We start from the raw sequence: 20,413 nt of genomic DNA, 5'->3' as shown, positions 1-20,413 counted from the left end.
TGGTCACTCAACCAGCAGCATCAACACACCTGGGAAATGCACATTGTGGGGTACCACTCTGCCCACTAAATAGGACACCTGGGGGTCAGGCCCAGTGATGCTTTCCCAAGCCCTCCAGTGATGCCCAGGCAAGCTCAAGTGTGAGAATCCCTGCTTAGCTGCTAGACCATCCTGATGCTTGGATTTTACTTCTCTTAGGCTACTGAGCTCTGATCAGCAAATTAAAGTGGATTTGTTATGTTCTCATTTTAAAAATCAATACTTTACTCACTTTTGCAACTGATGGCAGTCTCAAAAATGTCCTGTGACTGATGTCATTTGGATATGGGGGGCTGGACAATCTCTCCTGCTCTTCCATCCCCCAGCATGGCCAGTTGCCTTCCGACCTGTTTAAGTCAGCACCTGCCTTCCCTGTCACCTACTCCCCTCAGCAGAGACACAGGTTATTAAGCCAAAAGGATGTCTGCCTGCAGTTCAGAATCAAGAGCGCTGCTTCTCCCCCTGGCTGCACATCCAAGTCTCCCAGGAAGCTTTTAAAAACCCCAATGCCATGGTCACACCCCAGCTTCTAGACTCTCTGGGGATGGGGTGCAGGCATCAGTAGTGTTCAGAGCTTCCCAGGTGACTCCAGTGTGTTATTGGGTTTGAGAAAGGCGAGAAGGAAAGAAGCTTCCAGGGCAGGGGGACCTTCCCTGGGGTTCGGGAAACAGCTTAGCAGGGCTGGAGAGGTTCTGTCTCACTCTTACCCCTAAGTCGAACTCAGGCGGTAGTAGTGTAAGATTAGAAGTGGACTGAAGAATGATGCCTGGGAGACGGGACCAGAACTGAGCAGAAGTCACCTGCAGGTCCCCAGATACATTCCTGGAAGACCAGAGCCAGTTCCTGAGGCAGGATCCTCATGACAGTGCAGGGTGGCACGGACCACTCCACTGTCTTAAGTAGGAAAGTGACCTTGTGACCCTGACCAGGTCAGGTGCTGATGCTCCCTGGAGATACGCACGCAACCCCTCCCACCCTTCCCCCAGCTGCCACTGCTTTTCTCTCCTGTCCTCTCAGGCTTTTCACTGGTTGGAGCCTCCGTGTTCTCTTTAATTGCCTCCCAGCCACTCAGTTTTGTTGTGCAGGGCTGAGCTCCCCTTGGAAATAAGACGTATTTGTCCCCGTCGCCTTCCCTTGCCTGCTCTTCAGGTCCTTCCAGAACTACCTGTACCTCTTGAAAAGACCCCATTGGACCTCAGAAAGCTTCTTATTTTTATTTGAATAGTTTGTCAGATTTTTTTCTTTTGAAAAGTTTTGAGAACTGTAATCATTTTAACTGTAGAAATTGTGTAGCCCAACTTTTCCAACCAGTTTAGCCCCGCAGTGGTGGGGGCCGCAGAGCTTCTGGGGGCTGGGTGGGCATCAGAGGCCTGGGTGCTGCAGGGGGCTGCCTGAGCAACTCGGGGCTTTGGGGGCAGGTCCCTCTGGTCATCTGCAGGTAAATGTATGATTCCCTGCCAGGTAAGGCCTAAATTAATGATGGTCTTCAGACTTGTGCATGACACTGTATGTTCAGCATATATATTAGTTTTTGTCATGAATACAAAAAAAACAGGGTGAATTAGCAATTAACATGTTGTTAGTCTTATTTGCACATCTGTTAGTAATTAACATACTAATTAGGGTTATTTGTAGATCTGTTTTAATCATGTGTAAAGTTATAGGGAATTCATCTTTTCTTTCAATATAACATTTATTGAACATTTACTATATACTAAGCACTGGATGATACTAACTTACTGTAGTCATTATTGGCTCTCCATTCATTCATTAAATAAACATTTATTGAGAACTTATATATACCAGATGTAGTGAACAAATTATCCAAAATCCCTATGAAGAAGTATATTGTTATATTGTCACTGTACCAACAATAAACATGGAAAACATATATCAGTAGGGTGACCAACTGTCCTGGTTTGCCTGGGGGTAGGTGGCTTCCCATCATGTGGGACTCTTAATGCTAAAACTAGGACAGTCCCAGGCAAACCAGGATGGCTGCTTACACTATTATCAGGTAGATTTGTGTTATACAGAGAAATAAATTAGGGAAGGAGAATGGAGAGGACCAGTTGCGGGGATAGAAGTGCAATGGTAAACAGGTAGTGGACGCAGCCTTCCCTAAGAAGACAGCATTTGAATAACGATCTAAAGGAGGTGAGGGAATGAGTCATGCAGATATCTAGAGGTAAAGCAATCCAGGAAGAAGGAACAGCAAGTATAAAGGCACTGAGGTAAGAGCCTGTCTTAAATGTTCAGGGAACACCAGGATACTCTGTGGCCAGTGGAAGAATTGTGGAGATGATATTAGAGAGACAATAGGAGACCCAGTCACTGAGCCTTGCAGGCTATTGTAAGAGCACTGGCTTTTGTCCTGCATGCAATGGGAGGCTATTGAAGAGGTTGAGCAGAAGAGCGCCATACCTGACTCATTCATGTTTCAGCAGAATTAGTCTAGCTTCTCTGATGAGAATAGGTACTAAGGGCATAAAGGATGGATGCAGAGATAGGAGTTAGGCAAGAGATGATGGTGGCTGGTCCAGGTGGGAGAAGTACAGGCGATAAGATGATGCAGTGCAACTCTGGGCATACTTTGAAACAAAGCCAATTAGTGCTGACAGATTAGATGTTATGTGAGAGTCGTGGTGGTAGCAGTTCCTGCCTTGGATACCTGGGACAATGAGGATATCATTACTCAAGCAGGTGGAGCAAGTTTGGGATAGGGAGGAATCAGAATTCCATTGTGGATATTTTGACTTGACAAGCCTAGTGGGCAGCAGAGTGGGATGTCTGAGCTTTCAGACCTTCCACCATAGTCAAAAACTAGTAAAGGAGGCTGACAAGGACAGCTAGAGAAGGGAAAACCAGTAGAGTGGGGTGGTCTCAAAGCCAGGTGATGAATGCATCTCAGGAAGGATGGAATTGTCAACCATTCCAAATAGAGTGGTTGGATGTGAGTGCACGTGAGATTTCAGCATTGCATTTAACAACAGAGGTCATGGGTGCCGTTAGCAATCAATTCAATGGAGGGATGGGGGCAAAATCTGACCATAGCAGAGAATGGGGGAGAGGAACCAGAGGCAGAAGATATAGACAACTCTTCCCAAGAATTTACCATAAAGGTGGCAGAGAAATAAAAGAGAGCTAGGAAGTGATATGTGGTTCAAGGAGTTTTTGTTAAGATAGGAGAAATTACAGCATGTGTGTTGTGATGGCAATGATGAATTATAGAGGAAAACTACTGATGGAGGAGAAAGGAGGAGTGTGCTGGGTGAGAAGGGGGTCTGGGTGACAAGTGGAGTTGGCCTGGAACGGGGAGATGGAAGTTTATGCACAGTATCTGGAAGGAAAGTTGACTGTATGGGCCCAGATACAGTGAATGGAGCTTGCGGAGATTATAGTTGTCTCTTTTTTCTTAGTAAAATAGGAAATACAACCTTTAGCTGAGACTGTGGAGGGTGGAAGTGGAACCTTTGAGGAGAGAGGATGTGGGCAATAATCATCTAAGAGAGAGAGTGAATGCACTACAGACAGGTGGTTAGACTGCCAGCTGCACTGAGGGTCCCCTTGAATTTAATGGAGACCCACCAGTGTGCGTGTGCGTTCGTGCATGTGTGTGTGTTGTGCATATATGTGCCCATGTGCATGTATGGTGCAGCCAGAAGCAAGAATAGAGTAAGCTGAGTTGGATTTGGCCAAGGTTGAGGTAATTATGACAAAATAAGGAGAGAGTAGACGTTGAAGCTGCATGAAAGGGGGTGATATTAATGACTGACAATAAAATATTTTTTCAACTTTTTACAAAGAAAATGTTCAAATGAACACGAAAGTTGAAACAGTCATCCTCCCACTTTCCCCCATGACAGTGACCTTTTGAAGAGCCCAGGTCATTGTCTCACAGACTGTCCCATATTGCAAATTTCTATCGTTTCATTATGGTGTCATGTAACCTATTTCCTTGTTCCTTGTATTTCTTATAAACTGAAAATTAAGCCTTAGGGCCCATTTATATTCAGCCTGCTTTTTGTAATATTTTCCGGGTTGTACCAGGCACTTCACGTTGCATCCTATCTGGAGAGAAGGAAAGGTGGTCCCACTATTAGTGATGCTAAATATGATGGCTTGGTTAGGGGAGTTACACTCAGATCTCTCCATTATAAAGCTTGTTTTGCTCTTGAGGTGACCCCAGAATTTCAGCTGGATAAGTGAGGATGTTAGAGGGGCGAAGGACAGTGAGAAGGCAGTAAGACTGTTGGAGCCTGAGAGTCAGGCACCAAACAGGCCTACACAAGGCAAGTGTTTTTTTACAATGTTTGGTACCAATTCCTCCATTAATCATCTTCTCCATATTTCTAGCGCTCGTCACTCTTGACCCTGGCACAGATGTGTGCATTCTTTAAATTCAGAACTGGAGGGTGGCTTCCTCCTCACCACCTGAGAACCCAAGTAGCTTCTGAGGCCACTTCCTGGCCACTTTTCATTTTGAATAGAAAATAGGTTTGCCATCTTTGGAGATGTCGTTTGACTTCAGTCATGTTTAAACGAGAACAATGACCCCAGTAACCAACATACGCTACCCACTGTCCTTTCTGAGGTTGGAAACTCGCCTGGCTTCTCTTAAGAGGTGAGAAATCCTCATTCTTCCAGGCAGTAAGTAGTACACCTCCCTCAACGGGGCCACAGGCCGGCCCACAGGGCAAAGGCCAGGTCTCTACCGGTGTCCTGACTGCCCAGAGAGCTCTGGGCTGGGGGCCCTAGCTCTTCACTTTCCCAATTTGTTCTGGTTAGAAAGCCAGCCTACCTTTGCCTAAAAAGGCCCTGTTTTAAATTGCTCAGCAGCCGCCAGTCAGGCTTCACTTGCTGTCACGTTTCTGCCTTGCCAAGTCTGAGCCTCTAACTCAAAATAACTGAGATGTTGGCGCCCCCTACAGGACACATTGATTTTAAAAATTAGCTCACAGTTTGGGGTTTCATGTTCTCTTTTAACTTGATTAGTAATTCCTCAAAATAAAATGGACAAGCCAGTGTGGTTAATGCAAGATGCAAAATCTCTAGGGTCAGAGCAAAAAAATAGTGTTCTGCTTTAAGTTCTAAGCACTTAAAAGTTTTAGATACAAACCTGTGAACTAAGAGTATACAAATTTCCTTTTGGCTTTAATTATAGAATGAGGTAGGGAAGGTAAGAAAAGCTGGAGTTCTGAGATCTGTTCAATAAGAATTTCAGTCCTTTCTATAGCATGATTTTTCTATACGGGATAAAATTTTAGTTCTTTCAGTCAAATTAAATCCCTGGACTACAAATAGGAGCATCTGGATTTTTGCTTTTGATTTTGTTGCTAGGAAGAAGAAAACTTGTCCAAAAAAGGCCCAGGATCATTTGATGAATATTATCTGGAATCAAATTAAGAGAACATTGACTTAATGGAGAGAATTTTAATTTGAAGATAAGATTTTTTTTTCCCTGAAATACATATTAAGGAAATAGTTTGCTCATATAATAACATTCTGTTTTCATTCTTGGCAATGCCATTATTTCAGGGCTTTCTTTTAAAATTTAAAAGGACTATGGAATCTGTGAGGGTTTGGCTAATACTTAAGCCGCAACCTCATCTACTCAGCAGAGCAGGGCTCCTCTGGCCCAGTGTCTTCAATGGGAATGTGTGACCACAGGCATGAGCTGGGCCCCTCATCAAGGCAGAGTCATCCTTACAGGAGCTGAGAGTCCATTTGAGAGTGAGAAGCAAGTGTTAAGACCACTCCAGCCCAGTGTAAGAACCAGTTGCATATACTGGCAGCCACTTCCATCCAGTTAAGTGTTCAGAAAACCCCCAGAGTATGAGAATTTGCAGTAGAGAAACAAAATTTCAGTGGAGAAGTGGGGGGGAGGAAGGACCAAAGATGTAGTGAACATACAAAAACTTGGATAATTAAGTTCACAAAAAAAAAAAACAGCATCTAAAGATAATATCAATGATGTTTTATGCTTCTAAAATTTGCACAATTGGGCACTATGCAGTTACTTTCCATCTTCTATCTCTTGCACACATGAAAAACGTGCAGCTTATCCCTCCTTTACAGTATACCAGCAAGATGTTTATAAATATATTTTGCTTTCTTGAAATAATGGGCATATTTTATTTCTATTACTGTGCTCAAATGTTTGGTCCCTTTCTAATTTTATGGTCTGTGCCTCTGAACTCCACTCCAACCTCCACTCTGAGTTCAGGGATGTGGCATAATTTATAATCCTCACATGGATAAATCTCGAGGGGATCTATTTCAACCTACGTAGCAGACCTGGGCCATTTAGTTCTCGAGCCCCAAAGTCAAGGGTCACATCACCTTAGCTCTGCCTGTGGCAGCTCCCCACCAGAGCATGCACAGTGGCAGCTTTTATACATGGCCTGGCTCCTACCCTGTGAACTCAGCCAAAAGGCAGACCAATGGCAGATGGCCCTGAGTCAGCTTTCTTCCTGTGCCCCATAGTTGCCCTGCAGGAAACCTCTACTCCTTCTCTCCCAACCTCTCTGCCCCTTTTTGATTCCCAAACCCTGTTCTCTTTTTCTCATTATCTCCAAGAAAAATGGTTATTAATTTGAGTATACTCAAGTGGAAGTTACTTGAAGTTGCAGAAGAATATATGGAGAGAAGTAAATCTGCCTCTGCTTACATTTTACTAAGGGAATTTGCATTTGGCCATGGCAGCCACACATGATTACAGACCTTGTATTCTGAAGAGCCTGTTACCGCACCCCAGAGAGGAGTCTGGGTAATGTATGTACTTAGACATGCTTCGTTAGCGTAGGCAGGCAGAGGGTGACTGATGATGGAGACTTGTTTGTGCCTGGCATTAACTCTGTGGTCCTCTATGTACCTTGATCTCTTTGCTACTCAGCGGTGCAGGGATGGTTGAGGGCCCCGCACCTCAGAGGTTGCACACTCCAGCTTTATGCACGTAAAGGCTGGACTGTGCAGGGAGGTGGTTGAGACACGAACTCTTTCCTCACTCACTCACCATAACCAGGCACCCCTGTGGGTGAGGATCTGGGGGTCTGGCTGCCTGTACCTCCTTTCCATCCTGTTTTATCTGCCATATATTGTCACTTTTCTGACTTCCTTCTATATCCTTTAGATATTTAGAAAACATTTGATTTCTCCAAGTGGTGTTTGTGTCTGATCTATACCTGCAATATGATATTGGCATTTATGAAAACAACAGGCACATAAACACCACATGTCCTGTTTATCATCCTCTCTGTCCTCAGACAGACACCACCCCACCTGACTTTGTGGCCCCACCACCTACCTCGCCCACCCCATACAGAGGGTTAGCCGCACAGCTTATTAGCGCGTGCCATCTTTGACTTGGGTTCCCTAACCCACGCTGTTTGTGGCCACAGCCCTCACTCAGCCCCCGTCCAGGTAGCCTGCTTCCCTCCGAGCCCTGCACTCACCTCCTGTCGGGCCTCAGCCCCTTCCCACAGGAAATACAGTCACCCACAGCATTTCTTAATTTTTCTCTTGGTAGTTGAAAAATATTTATTTCATCTACTCCACATCTCTCAACTTTATAAATTCCCAACATATTTCTTTTCTCCTAAAGCCCCGTTTTGGCTAAGCACTCCTCCAGGGGTCCTCTCCTCCCCAAATCCTCACAGGCAGCATTCATTCCAGATCTTTCCCCTCCGCCCTCCCTTATGTTGCTTGTACCCAACATCCAGTAAACCCCTACCACTTATTCTGAAAATAATAATTATCCCTTTATCCTTTATCCTTTTGATGATTAAAGCAATTAAATTATCCATTTAGCCTTTCAATGCCATAGGCTAACTTCTAAGCAGTTTAAATAAAACATCTCAACAAAGTGAATCTCCCTCTACAGAAGAAATCTGTACTGTTGTCCCAAGAAGATAATGTTCTCTTCACATGTGTAAGCCCCTATGACTTCATCACCTAGAGTTTCTTAACTGTTTAGAACCCTCAGTGCCTCATCAGGCCGCAAGTGGAGTAGGATATGCTGGCCAGAAGCAGCTCCCAGAAGGGGAAGTGGGTGGGGAGGGAGAGACAGAGGCAGCCTCCTCCTCCTGAGGATCGCTGAAGGCGGTGGGGATGGAGGCAGAACAGTGAGGAGGACCCAGGGACTTCAGAAGCCTGGGTTACTGGCAAGGTCCCAGTGGTGCAACATCAAGGGCTATTAAATGGCTCACCATATACAATAATAACTTGGGAGAATTCGGTGATCCTGAAGACCTTGATGTGTCATGAATGCAGAGGCCCAAGATAGCAGCCTGTCACCAAGATAGTCACCACTGCAGACAGGCTTCAGGACCCCCCCCCCCCAGCCCACAAAGCCCCAGGCCAGGAGAGCACAGGAGAGGTCCTTCAAGACCAGAATGACACCCCACTGGAGGGACGAGGCCTGATTAGAGACTCTGGCATGGGTGGTACTAGATGGAATTGCTGGTTGCAAACTAAAGAGATAAAACTTAGAAATTCCACTGACACTCCATTCCAGACTCACTCCTGCATGGGTAGCACTGTCTGGAGTGGGGCTGGACGGTAGCTGGGGGCCTGGGGGTGTGGAGAGGTCAGTGTTCTAAAACCTTGCAGCTCTAACCCCAGTAGCAGGTAGCACTTTGGTGACTTGGGGTTAGAAAAGAAAGGGAAATAAGGAGTGAGTGAGTGAGTGAGTGAGTGAGTGAGTGAGTGAGTGAGTGAGTGTGTGTGTGTGTGTGTGTGTGTGTGTGTGTTTTATCTTTCATGATGCTCATATAGGGAGTCAGTAGGTAGAAATGTTTCAACTGGAGTGGGATGTTCTTATGTGAACAGAAATGTTTATTCACCCTGAATATTGGAAATCATGCACTGCATTTAGAGCAACATGAATGCACTAAGAGAGCCACCTGGTCATCAAAACCATCACCATGAGTTCTCTTGACCCTAACAAATTAACACCAAGGTTTGCTTTCTCTGAAGGTCCTCAGGTATGTTCCATGTAATGAAGCACAATCACTACGTCTCCCGATTTGGCAGCAAACTGGGGTTGCAGTGCATCGGCATGCACGAAAATGGCATCATATTTAACAATAATCCAGCCCTCTGGAAAGCTGTTCGACCTTTCTTTATAAAAGGTAATCAGATGCCTGGTTATAGTCTGCTCTTTTGTCTATGAATGTACTTTTTTTAAAAAAATCATTTTTAAATTCTGTTGCTTCACAGTTTTGAAGTAATAAGAGCTAACATTCATTATACATTTACTATATAGTAGGCACCAGTCTAAGCCCTCGATATTTTGATCCCACAGCAACCCCATGTGGCAAATACTTTTATCACCTGCATTTTACAAATGAGAAAACTGAGGCATAAAGAGGTTAAATAAGTAGCCCAAGGTTCCAACATGAGTAAATGGTGGTCCAGGAGTCTACATTTTTAACTACCACAAATTTCACTCCTCCTGTTGCTACGTAAAGCGATTTCATGGATGTGAAGAAGAGGCGGAGCTCTGTACTTAGGATCATTCCAACTAACAATTCAGTGTTTCAGCTACAAGTTCGATTTAAACATAGCTAAATGATATGTTTGCTCATTGACTGACATCCCAGGTGCTTAAACAGAAAGCAATCTGTAAATAAAATTAAAGGATTTTAGTCCTTCTCAGTTCTGGACAATTTCAGGGGGCTATTATGCTGCCTACTACTCATGTTGAGGCAGATCAATTCTCTTATGCCTAACAAAATTACAGGATGGATTAATGGGAAGAGTATAGGATTCAGGATTATAGGTTGTGGGTTCGAGTTCCAGCTTTGCCACTTTATATGAATGACCTCAGACAAGTCACTTAGCCTCTCTGAGCTTCATTTCCCTTATCCACAAAAGGTGACTAAATACTATAGAACTTGAATTCAAGGGTTATTGCAAAGAGTAAGTGAAATAATGCTATAAGAGCCTATAGAAATACATATTTTTTTACTTTATCATTTGGCCCAGGTGTATTAGGAATACATGAACTAGTATAGTATTCAGGAGAAGTTAACTTTCACATACCAGCATCCTCTACCCCGCTACGCACGAATAGAATCTTAAAGTTCACCCAATTATTTAACAACTGTGTTCTCATCATTGAACAAGTGCCCAGAATACAATGATAAACAAGACATGATCCTCGCCCTTGACGAATTTATGACTGGGAGAGGGGGCAGAGTGGCAGGTCAATAATCACCAAATAATGCCCTAGGTGATGTACTGCACTAGAGGCACGTGCAGAGCGCTACAGAGCAGACAAATGGGCAGCGTGAGGTACACTACAGGATCAGGGAGAGCGGGGGGTCCTTTCCAGAGGAGTGGATGCTTATGATGAATTTTGAAAAAAGAGAAAGACTACCTAAATTAAGAAAGTGTGACAAGGACAGAGTCCATGGAAGAAAGAACAGGACACTCCCAGGGGAGAAGGACAGGTCAGCACTACATGTCCAGAGAACCGTAAGCAGGCCCTTGTGCCTGGCGTGGGTGCATGCGGGTGTGAGGCCGAGGCAGGCCCACCAAGACTCCCGCGCTAAGCCACGGGGCTGAGCTCATCTCAAGAGCCATGCGAAATCATCCAAGATTTTAAGCAAAATTTTAGAAAAACTCCCCTGGCAGCAGGGTGAACAGTAGAAGGAAGCATGACTGTGCGAAGAAGAAAGTTCAGAGCTACTGTGGTGATGCTGGGTGGAGTGAGGGCAAGGGACCAGTTTAAGGGATGTTAAAAGAGGAGAACTACAGCACTTGGAAACTGATCAGAACAACTCTGACTTCTTTAGATTAGCCCTATGTATGGAAGATCAGGTTTTCTAATAATGATGTAATACACTGGACCCAAATTAAATGCCAAAAGTAGGGGGCTAATTACTTACTGACAGTTGACTGCTGTGACTGACATTTTTAGTAATCAGTGAGGGGACCAAGCATTTCTTGATGAATCTCCTTTAGAGTTTCCTTCCTGGTTGGTTTTCCTGACGTAGCAGAAAGTTTGGAATAGGTTTGGTATACAAAGTAGTGACATTAATGAAGGTATTGACTGGGTGTGTCTATGGAGAAACAGTTAGGCTACTTAGGCAATGGCCCTTTCTGGAGGAATGAAAGTGGAGGGGCAAGAAATAGTCCGGGTTTCCTGAAACTGCAAAGAGAGTTGTCTATGGTGATGGAATTTGCTAATCACTTGCTCATTTATTTTTTTATATTTTTATTTTTTAGCCTGGAAAAGATTAACGTTTCAGCACAAAATAATTAAAAGCATTTTTTTAATTTTAAAAACCATGTCTACATCACACCACTTCCTATAAGCAATGGTATTTTGTTTATAAGTTTGAAATGTGGCTTCAAGCTCTTAGACGTAGAGGTAAATCATTCTTACACCTGGGAGAAAACCACCGATGATATTCAAAGCCAATCCTTCTATTCAAAGGGTTATGAGTCATGAAGGAATTATTTGTCCCACTTGTGGTGTGGTAGATACCCAGGAAACAGCATACTGGCCTCTCACATCTGCCCTGTCCTTCCTACAGTCAGAAAGTATGCTACAACCCAACTTTCCTTTTTACATGCAAGTAGAAAGCCTAAGAGTCTAGGGCCTCACCAGGACTCCTTTCTTATTTACAAAGTTTGCCCTCAGGGGCTTCTGCAGCACAACTGATGTCCTTTTTTTTTTAAAGAGAGAATTTTGCCTACAAAGTTCCCCAGGATTTTCTAGTGCATTTCAAAGATTCTGACTTTAACAGTAAATCTGAATCATAAAAGACATAAAAAAAGAGAGATCACTTATAAAGAAAACTTAAACTTAGAACAAAGAGAGAAAGGGGAACTTTAAGTGTTAAACAACAGATCACCTACTAGCTGCTCAGATCAGGAGCAAAAGGTAAGATGAGAGCCAGTTCACTGTTTTCATTCATTCCTTCATCCATCCATCTGTCCATTCATTCCTGTTTGACAACCGGGCTTTGAGGGCCGTCAGTTCTATGGACTTGACATAACAAGGCTAATAGGAGATTGTCACTACCCTTAAAAGAATCCCCAGTCCAGTGCGGAGAGCTGCTAAACAAAGAATTGCTTAGCTCATGAGACACTGGTTGAGTAGAATAAATCTGGAAGTAGTTTAAAGAGAAACCAAAATTAAGAGAAGGGCAGTTTCAATTATTTACAAGACTAGCATTTTAAACATATAAACTAGCATTAAATAGGAAGCATCTTAGACCTTAGTCAAGGTCCAATTTGACCAGTTCTACAGCGGTATCCTGCCACCTGTTGAAACATAAACTAAACATCGCACTGGCCAAATCCAAGCCTTCTTTAGAGGAAATATATACAATAAATATGAAAAACCACTGATTTGTGACTTGTGACCATAAGTACTAGTTGTTTCATTTGCAATCTCACAAATTTGCCAAAGCATGAAGAAAAGTTGTATTTTGAATAGTATGTTTAAAATAAGAATCATTTGTTCGATCGTTCGTTCATTTTGAACCTTAAAGGTGATACATGCTTGTAGAAAATCAGGAGACTACAGAAAAGTATTTTTAAAATAAGAAAATTTCTACCCAGCTATTGAATAAAAAATTGTGGCCAGTTAAGCCCCAAACATAAAAAGCCAGAATTGCCTGATTGTACATGCCCTAGAGTTTGTGATGGCTCAGTCTCCAATGTGCTTCCTTCAGCTCTGTCCGGCCCCGGCCTTGTGCGCATGGTGACAGTTTGTGTTGAATCCATTACAACACACCTGGACAGGTTGGAGGAGGTCAGCAATGAGTTGGGCTACGTCGACGTATTGACCCTCATGCGGCGCATCATGCTGGACACTTCCAACGTCCTCTTCCTGAGGATCCCCTTGGACGGTAGTGGAATTTTCATTCTTATGACTTAACATTCTGCCTTTTGGTGAATAAGGGGATGAGGAAGATAGCTGACTCAAGCAAAGATGCATTGCTTCTTAAACAAGCATTGCTCTTGTTTAAACATCTTTTCCTAGTGTGTCTGCCTTGTTCACTTATGTTATAAATTTCTGTAAAGTAGGGGCCATCTTCTATTTCTTTTGTGTCTCTCCTCATTGCTCTAGGAAATAGGATTCTGCCCACAGTCAAAACTTTACAAAGGTGATCAGTTCATTTGGTCATTAATGTATCCTACAACCAATCAAACTGATATATTTAACTATTTCCAATCATTCTTTTGGGCATAAGCTGTATATGCACACATGTATACATATACACACACACACACACACACACACACACACACATACACAAATACCCTCCCTCAAAGCTACTAAGTGTGAAAACTTTGTCTATATGATGATAATGGTGTGGTTGCTGGAAATGTTGACAATATCTACCATTGATTTAGTACCTACCATGTACCAAGCAGTTTAAAAAGTTGCTTTATGTATAGGTTGTCATTTCACATTCATAACAACCCTGGCAAGATGTCTCACTCAAAAAACTAGTTTCCTCGCTGTGCTATAGAAATAAATATTAAAACACACACCTAAAACTCTACCACCACCCAAAACCAAACATGAATCATTTGGACTAATTCCATTCCACTGTTGCCCAGCAAATGCAATTTTTCTGAATTAATTTCTAGCAGTGTTCATTGATTTGCACATTCATTTGACAAATATTTATTAATTGCCTAATGATGTCGAGCACTGTTCTAGGTCCTGGGGATAGAGCAGTGAACAAGGCAGATGAAGTCTTTGCCTTTAAGGAGCTCACACCCCAATGGGGATGTGGACACGAAGCGAAGTTAGTACCTCACAGTGTGAGGTAGTAGTAAGCACCTTAAAGTAAAGCAATACCAGGCGAGGCAATAGAAGTGAAGGGGGAGGTCAGTGGGCAGGGCAGGGCTATTATTAGATGGTTAGGAAAGCACTCTTCAGAGAGGACATCTGATCACAAGCCTAAATGACAGGAGGCCATGAGCCACGTGCAGGTCTTAGGGAGGAATATTACAGGCACAAGAACAAGGCACAATTTTAACACTTGACCAAACCTGCGAAGCTGTAACCTGCAGCCTGATTTACCACATTTGGGCAAAAAGATGGGTTGTCCACCCTCCCTCCCTCTTCTTCAGCTCACCTTGTCTCATCTCACCTGCTCTTTAATTACTCCTTACGAGAGTCATAAAAACCTCATCTGATCGCCATTTGCATGGGAGACCCCATTCATGCTGAGGACTTTTAGGCACACCCTCCTGCCTGATCCCCTTTCAGACAGGGACTCTGACCCCAGCTTGCCTGTTCTACACACATCTCTCCCAAGGTTAGGCAAGTGCATGTTTAATAAGTGCCCGCTCCTTGGTGTCCCACTAGCCCTGTTCTTAAGAAGGACCAAGTAGAGGGAATTGTCAGTATGTTATCTAATAAGTACAGACTGTGATGCCAAGAACCTGCATAACCCTTCTCCTCACCCAGAGCTGTTTATTTACCTTCTCCTCACCCAGGCCTTGTTAAACTCTCAGTTGGCCTAAGGGACCTAGTGCCACAAAGCGGAAAGGGTATTGCCCTGAGTTCAGATAGAACCAGGCTCTAGCCTAAGGGCCTGTCTACTACACTGGCTCTATGGTATTAGGCAAGCTTTTTAATTTCTATGAACTGCAGTTTCTCCATCTACAAAGTGATGATGAAACCTAGCAAGATTGTAAAGATTAAATGAGGTCTCTTTCATAAAGCACCTTGCATGGGGGCTAGTATTTAACAGTTGAAAACAAATGCCCATTCCCTTCCTTTTTGGATAATTTTCTAAAAAAGCAGGGGTTTTCTTTCCCTTAGCATTCAACTTAATTAAAGAACATTCATAAAGAGCTGACTGTGCATAAAGTTCAGAACAAGGCATTAGAGATACTGAGACTAATTCTACACTCTGGACCAAAATATAAACAGGAAAATGATGTGGCTTTTTGCCCTCCCAGGTACCAGAATTTATGCCGTAACAGCCATAATTACTTCTGCTCTTCTCATTGCCCATTGCCCAGAAACAGAGCAGAGAGTTGGAGTCTCAGCAAAAGAGGGGCACATGAGATTCTAGGCTGTGTCTCTAACACAAACCCGAAAACTGGCAAATCTCTGGTTAACTTGGCTGGTTTAGAGGCCCGACAGAATAAATTAGCGTTGATTTGTCTAATAGTGCTCACATGGCTGAAATGCACACTGAAAGGGGAACCCTGCCCAGCTTAGACCACAAGACTGGTAGGAGAGTCGGAATCTTCTCTGCTCAGCGTGCCTTTCTCAGATTCACAGTTTTTGCTCAAATGCTTTTTTTTTTCTCCCCAGGAAGGGCCCTCGTGGCTAAAATCCGTGGTTACTTTGAAGCATGGCAAGCTCTCCTTCTCAAACCAGACATCTTCTTTAAGATTTCTTGGCTATACAAAAAGTATGAGAAGTCTGTGTAAGTAACACATGTTCAGGAAATTTGTCAGTGAGATCAGGGATTGATGTTGGGTGTGTCTTTGCTGTTGTTGGCCACCCTGTCACTGTTTCTGCTCCCCAGAGCCTACAGAGGGGCTGTTGACTGAGTGCCTGGTGAAACACTTCTTACAGTAATTTGGCTGCGTGTGGTCAGACCAAAGAGTAAAGGAAGCCTTTGGCGCAGGCATTTTTTTCAGCAGGGGGACTAAGTGTGCGGTCTGAGAGCTCCATCTCTGGAACTAGCACGCTGTAGTGTATTTTGAGTTGAAGACAAGGGTTGTCTGACCCTATCACTATTATCTGTCCAAATTCCCTTTGCATGTCTGGAAAAATGGAAACAATCATTTTATAGCTGTGTTGATTCTGAATAAATTTAACATAATCCAACTTTCAATAGAAACTAGCAATAGTCACAAAAGAAGTTTTTCATAATGAACATAATGAACTTCAATAAATTGTGGGGTTTTTTTAGTTATGTATCTTGTGATTTGGGGGGGAACCTGAAACTGCCGTTAAATGGCTTTGCTTTGGTCTTAGGCTAGCCTAGCAGAAAACTGGACAAATGCCCAATGACCTACAGGCTAATCAATGGGTTTTCCGAATGTAAGTAGCCAGCCATTAGAAACTGCCACTTCTAACCACCAGTGGAAAGCCCATAGGGTCTAGAGACAGACAGACCTGGTTTGTATCCTTTCTCTACCACCTAGTAACTAAATGGCCTTGGGAAGTTATTTAAAGTAAAATATAACCTACCTTCCACAGTGGGTATATAGCTTAATGAGATCTATATGCAGGGCAATTAGCACAGAGCATGACCCATAATAGGCCCTAAATGTTAGTTTTTCTCTTCCCTCTGTTCATATCTTCCCCAGATGTCCCTGGCCATCTAAACTCTCCATCTCTAAAAGTCCCCAGATTTGTTTCAAGATCTAGCTTTATCTCGCTTGTGTATTTTGAAGTTCAATACCTGACCCTCTGCCACACTGTAAAAATGCACATACATATTTATGTGGCCAGTCATTCAAGAAATATTTACTTAGTGTTTACTGTCTGGCAAAACCTTCAAGATATGAGAGTAAACATCAAGAATGATCTTGATCACTTGAGTTTACTTTCTAGAACAGGAATTGCAAACTCAGTAGTCTTTAGTGCTAGGCCAGTACGGGACTGGGTGGATATGAGACAACAGGAAATGGAGGGGCCTGTGTCCAACTGGAGAGTGCAGGCCCCCACACCACCCCCCGACAGACATTCCCTGGTTTGGGCTATAATTTAAACACCGTGCTGGCCGAATTGAAAACCCAAAAATATGATTGATTCAGCCTTTTGGTACCAGTTTTTAATCCTCAACTAGACTTAAAGGTTTTGGCTTTGCCATCAGTACCGAGAAATCTTAACTAACCGGTTCCTAACATGAAATATAATACATATGTAATTTGAGGACATTTGTGAAGAATTAAGTATAAATTCAGTCATTCATGAGCACTAACAGACCTCAATTAAAGCAGATCACTTTATTGAAACAATGGAAAACGAATTCATTTTTCTAGATGTCTTAACTGAGAACAGATAGATAACATTCCCCCCCTTTTTTTCCAGCAAGGATATGAAAGATGCCATGGAAATTCTGGTAGAAGAAAAAAGACGCAGGATTTCCTCAGCAGAGAAACTGGAAGACTGTATGGATTTTGCCACTGAGTTGATTTTTGCAGAGGTAATGGCCTGAACTAACCGTAATGGCCTGAACTAACATATGTGTATGACCGTGTACAGGTGTGTTGTAAAAATCCCCTCTTGAAATTGTTGCCTATTTCTGCTTCAAGTATTTGCTCTAGCGCTTCTCTAACGGCCCAACTCAAAGAGCCTACTCATTAGGAGTTTTGTTAAGGCTGACCTTTACGATCGAAACTACTCTGCATCCCCACGATACAAAATGTGAAAAGCCGGGCGGCCAGCCAAAGACAGGAAATACGTAGATAATTGGCTACCTTGTTCAGCTTTCAGCTGAAGATTGTCATGAAAACAATGTCCACAGTCGATTACAAAGACATGTAATTCCTATGATTTCATTTTGTTGGAGGTTTTGATCCTCGAGAGTCACCTCCCCTCCTTTCTGAAATTTGGGTTCACTTTTCCCATGTTTCTCCTCCTCCAATTCTCCAGAAGCGCGGTGATCTGACAAGGGAGAACGTGAACCAGTGCATTCTGGAAATGATGATCGCAGCTCCCGACACCATGTCTGTCAGCGTGTTCTTCATGCTCTTTCTCATTGCCCAGCACCCCAAGGTGGAAGAGGCAATAATGAAGGAAATCCAGACCGTTGTTGGTGAGAATTTATCAAGTGAATAAGAGCTTAGAACCCAGTTCCTTCTGCATGTCAGCTTATGTCCTAAGGATCTGATATCAAACAAAACCTTTATGATAATCCACCGAGAGTACAACAGACCTAGTCATTTTGTCACAGTTTGATTAGGCCAGAAAGGTTGAAAAGATAGTTATTTCCCTGTTTTAACTGTAAAAGTAATACATGCTTGTTGAAAACATTCAAACAACAAAGAGATGCATAAAGCAGACAGTGAGATCTTTCAGTCCCTTCCTTCTCTACCCATTCCCCAGGGAGAAACCACTCAATAGTTTACTGTGTGTTCTTCAAGGTCTTTTTGTGCACAAAAAGTTACCAATGGCTGTATCTGTCTGTTTTAAAACAACATGGCATCAAGTACAATGTTCTGCCTGCCTTATCAGTGAGGAAAGGCTTTTCTGCGGGCAGCCCCGGGAAAATGGCTATTGTTTACAGCAGTGTTTCCGGGTTCAAGCAGTCCACCCACAAATGAACTTCCAGTTGGTGGCAGGAGGAGGAGGAGAGGGTGACAGCAAAGGCACGGGAGTGGCCGGTTTCCTTCTACCCCCAAAAGCAGTGATGTGGCGCCTCTTCCCCTGCCCTCTCCTCCTCCTCTGCAGGGGAGCCCTGGGTCCCTGCTCAGCTCTTCCCGGCACCGCCTCTCCCCTGCTCTGCCGCTGCTTCACTGTTACTCTGCCACCTGCTCTTGACGTCACCACCCTTCCCCAGAAACACTGCACATTTGGAGGAAATCAGAACTGCTCTCTGGGAGAAAACAGAATCCCCGTTATTTGGAATGTTCTTCCCATGGATAATCTTTTTAGGAACACTTTTCTGGCATGTGTGAAGTGATAGCAATGCCATAGACCTTTCTCGCTTGGCCTTACACAATCCCTGTGACACAAATTATTTGGTCATGGAAAGGCACCATCTTTTAAAAACCGTCTGAGTGCTACTTGAAATAGTTGACAGTAAGGGGCAATTTCACAGAAGGGTTAGATGTGTGAAAGAAGGGGTCTACAGATGTGTTGCTGTAGGTGGGAAATTGCCTGGTAAGGTAGGTAGCAAGGAGCCAGATTCCAGAATGTTTTCTCAAGCATCCCCTGTCAGGTTACAGGTTCTGTGCCAGGTGGGGCTTACAGGCAGGTGGAAAAAAGAGAACCCAACAAGCGAGTGGAGTGGAGAGAGAGCTGTGGGATGGTGGAGTTCAGGGAACAAGGGGAAAACTGCTTTTGAGACCATAAGCCTCTAATACAATTTCCTGGAGAGGTAAAAAGTGTTTGTGCCCTGTGATGTTCCCCTGACACTTCTTAAGAGACTTCTGCAAAGATGGAGAAGCAGCGGAAAGCCATTTGTACATATGTTTGTGCTCCCTCAAGATACACGTGCATGGCAATTACTTCCTAGGGTCAGCTTTTGGCTGCTTTCTCTGTCACCTTCCCACCTACCTCTCCACCCCAATTAAACATGCCCTATGAGACTCTTGAGTGTACAAGGAGCAGTAGCTGAAGAGCAGGGCAGATAGAGTTCTGACCAAATGAGATTTTTCCTCAATGCTGCACTTGCACAGGGGACAGGGCTGCCTCAGGACGCTGGGCTGATGTTGATTCTGCAGAAGTGGTAGCCTGCTTGAGGACGCTCTGAAGTTTTGCCAGTTTGGGGAGTAATCGGAGACTCTCTGACCAGTGTTGAGCCAACCTGAGACAGTAGGGGGGTGCCCAGCACACCCTCAGCTGATCTGAGGCACCTATATTTCTGTGGTGGGGAGAAGGGGTTCTTGTCACTCTACTGCAACAAGTAGCTCTTAATGAGATGGATAGCAGGGACTGTCAGTGACATGCTTGGGACAATGTCTGCACTGGTAACCCCAGGAGAAAATTCACTGAAACCAATTAAATTCACCATCTCACTTTGACTACAGAAGCAGTGAATATCCCCAGGGATTTAGAGTAGGGGACAAAACTCAAAGACCTCAGAAGTCAGGCAGATAAACGCTTGAAGCAGATTGGGTAGGGGCACATGAGACTAGAGGGTGGATGGCCCTCTAACGGGTTCACTGGCCACTCAGCTTCAGCCCGTTGTTGTCAAGCAGAGATATGGGTCCAGTGTTACCAGCTTTTCTGATTTTTCTATGATATACCCTAGGTTTTAAGATACCTGGCTTCAAATCTGTGGACCAAACATATTTGGCCCAGGTTGCTGGTTTATATTAGAAATATGTATTTTTTGCCAACCCAGAGCAAACTGTTCTGTGGAAACTAAAGTTTTAATGCCCATCACTTATTGAAACTAACATTACCTTGTCCTTTTTATCTGCTTCCACAGGTGAAAGAGACATAAGGATTGATGATGTGCAAAAATTAAAAATGGTAGAAAATTTTATTTATGAGAGCATGCGGTACCAGCCTGTCGTGGACTTGGTCATGCGCAAAGCCTTACAGGACGATGTCATTGATGGCTACCGGGTGAAAAAGGGGACAAACATTATCCTGAATATTGGAAGAATGCATAGACTCGAGTTTTTCCCCAAGCCCAATGAATTCACTCTTGAAAACTTTGCGAAGAATGTAAGAGCCCTTCTTTAAAACCAAGTGTGC

The 20,413-nt window shown here is 43.7% G+C and overlaps 1 protein-coding gene across 1 annotated transcript in view; it reads left to right on the top strand.

Annotated features, from left to right (window-relative positions):
* Window positions 1-20,413, top strand: part of CYP19A1 (cytochrome P450 family 19 subfamily A member 1) — a 33,674-nt gene that overhangs the window by 6,953 nt on the left and 6,308 nt on the right. Inside the window, exons 4-9 of the mRNA XM_073211852.1 lie at window positions 9,016-9,170; window positions 12,729-12,905; window positions 15,341-15,455; window positions 17,075-17,189; window positions 17,639-17,801; window positions 20,142-20,383. Coding sequence (XP_073067953.1) covers window positions 9,016-9,170; window positions 12,729-12,905; window positions 15,341-15,455; window positions 17,075-17,189; window positions 17,639-17,801; window positions 20,142-20,383 — 967 coding nt within the window. The remainder of the gene's footprint in view (window positions 1-9,015; window positions 9,171-12,728; window positions 12,906-15,340; window positions 15,456-17,074; window positions 17,190-17,638; window positions 17,802-20,141; window positions 20,384-20,413) is intronic.

Source organism: Manis javanica, chromosome 8 (assembly GCF_040802235.1).
Source record: "Manis javanica isolate MJ-LG chromosome 8, MJ_LKY, whole genome shotgun sequence".
Lineage (NCBI taxonomy): Eukaryota > Metazoa > Chordata > Mammalia > Pholidota > Manidae > Manis > Manis javanica.
This window is presented reverse-complemented; position numbering and strand designations above follow the sequence as displayed.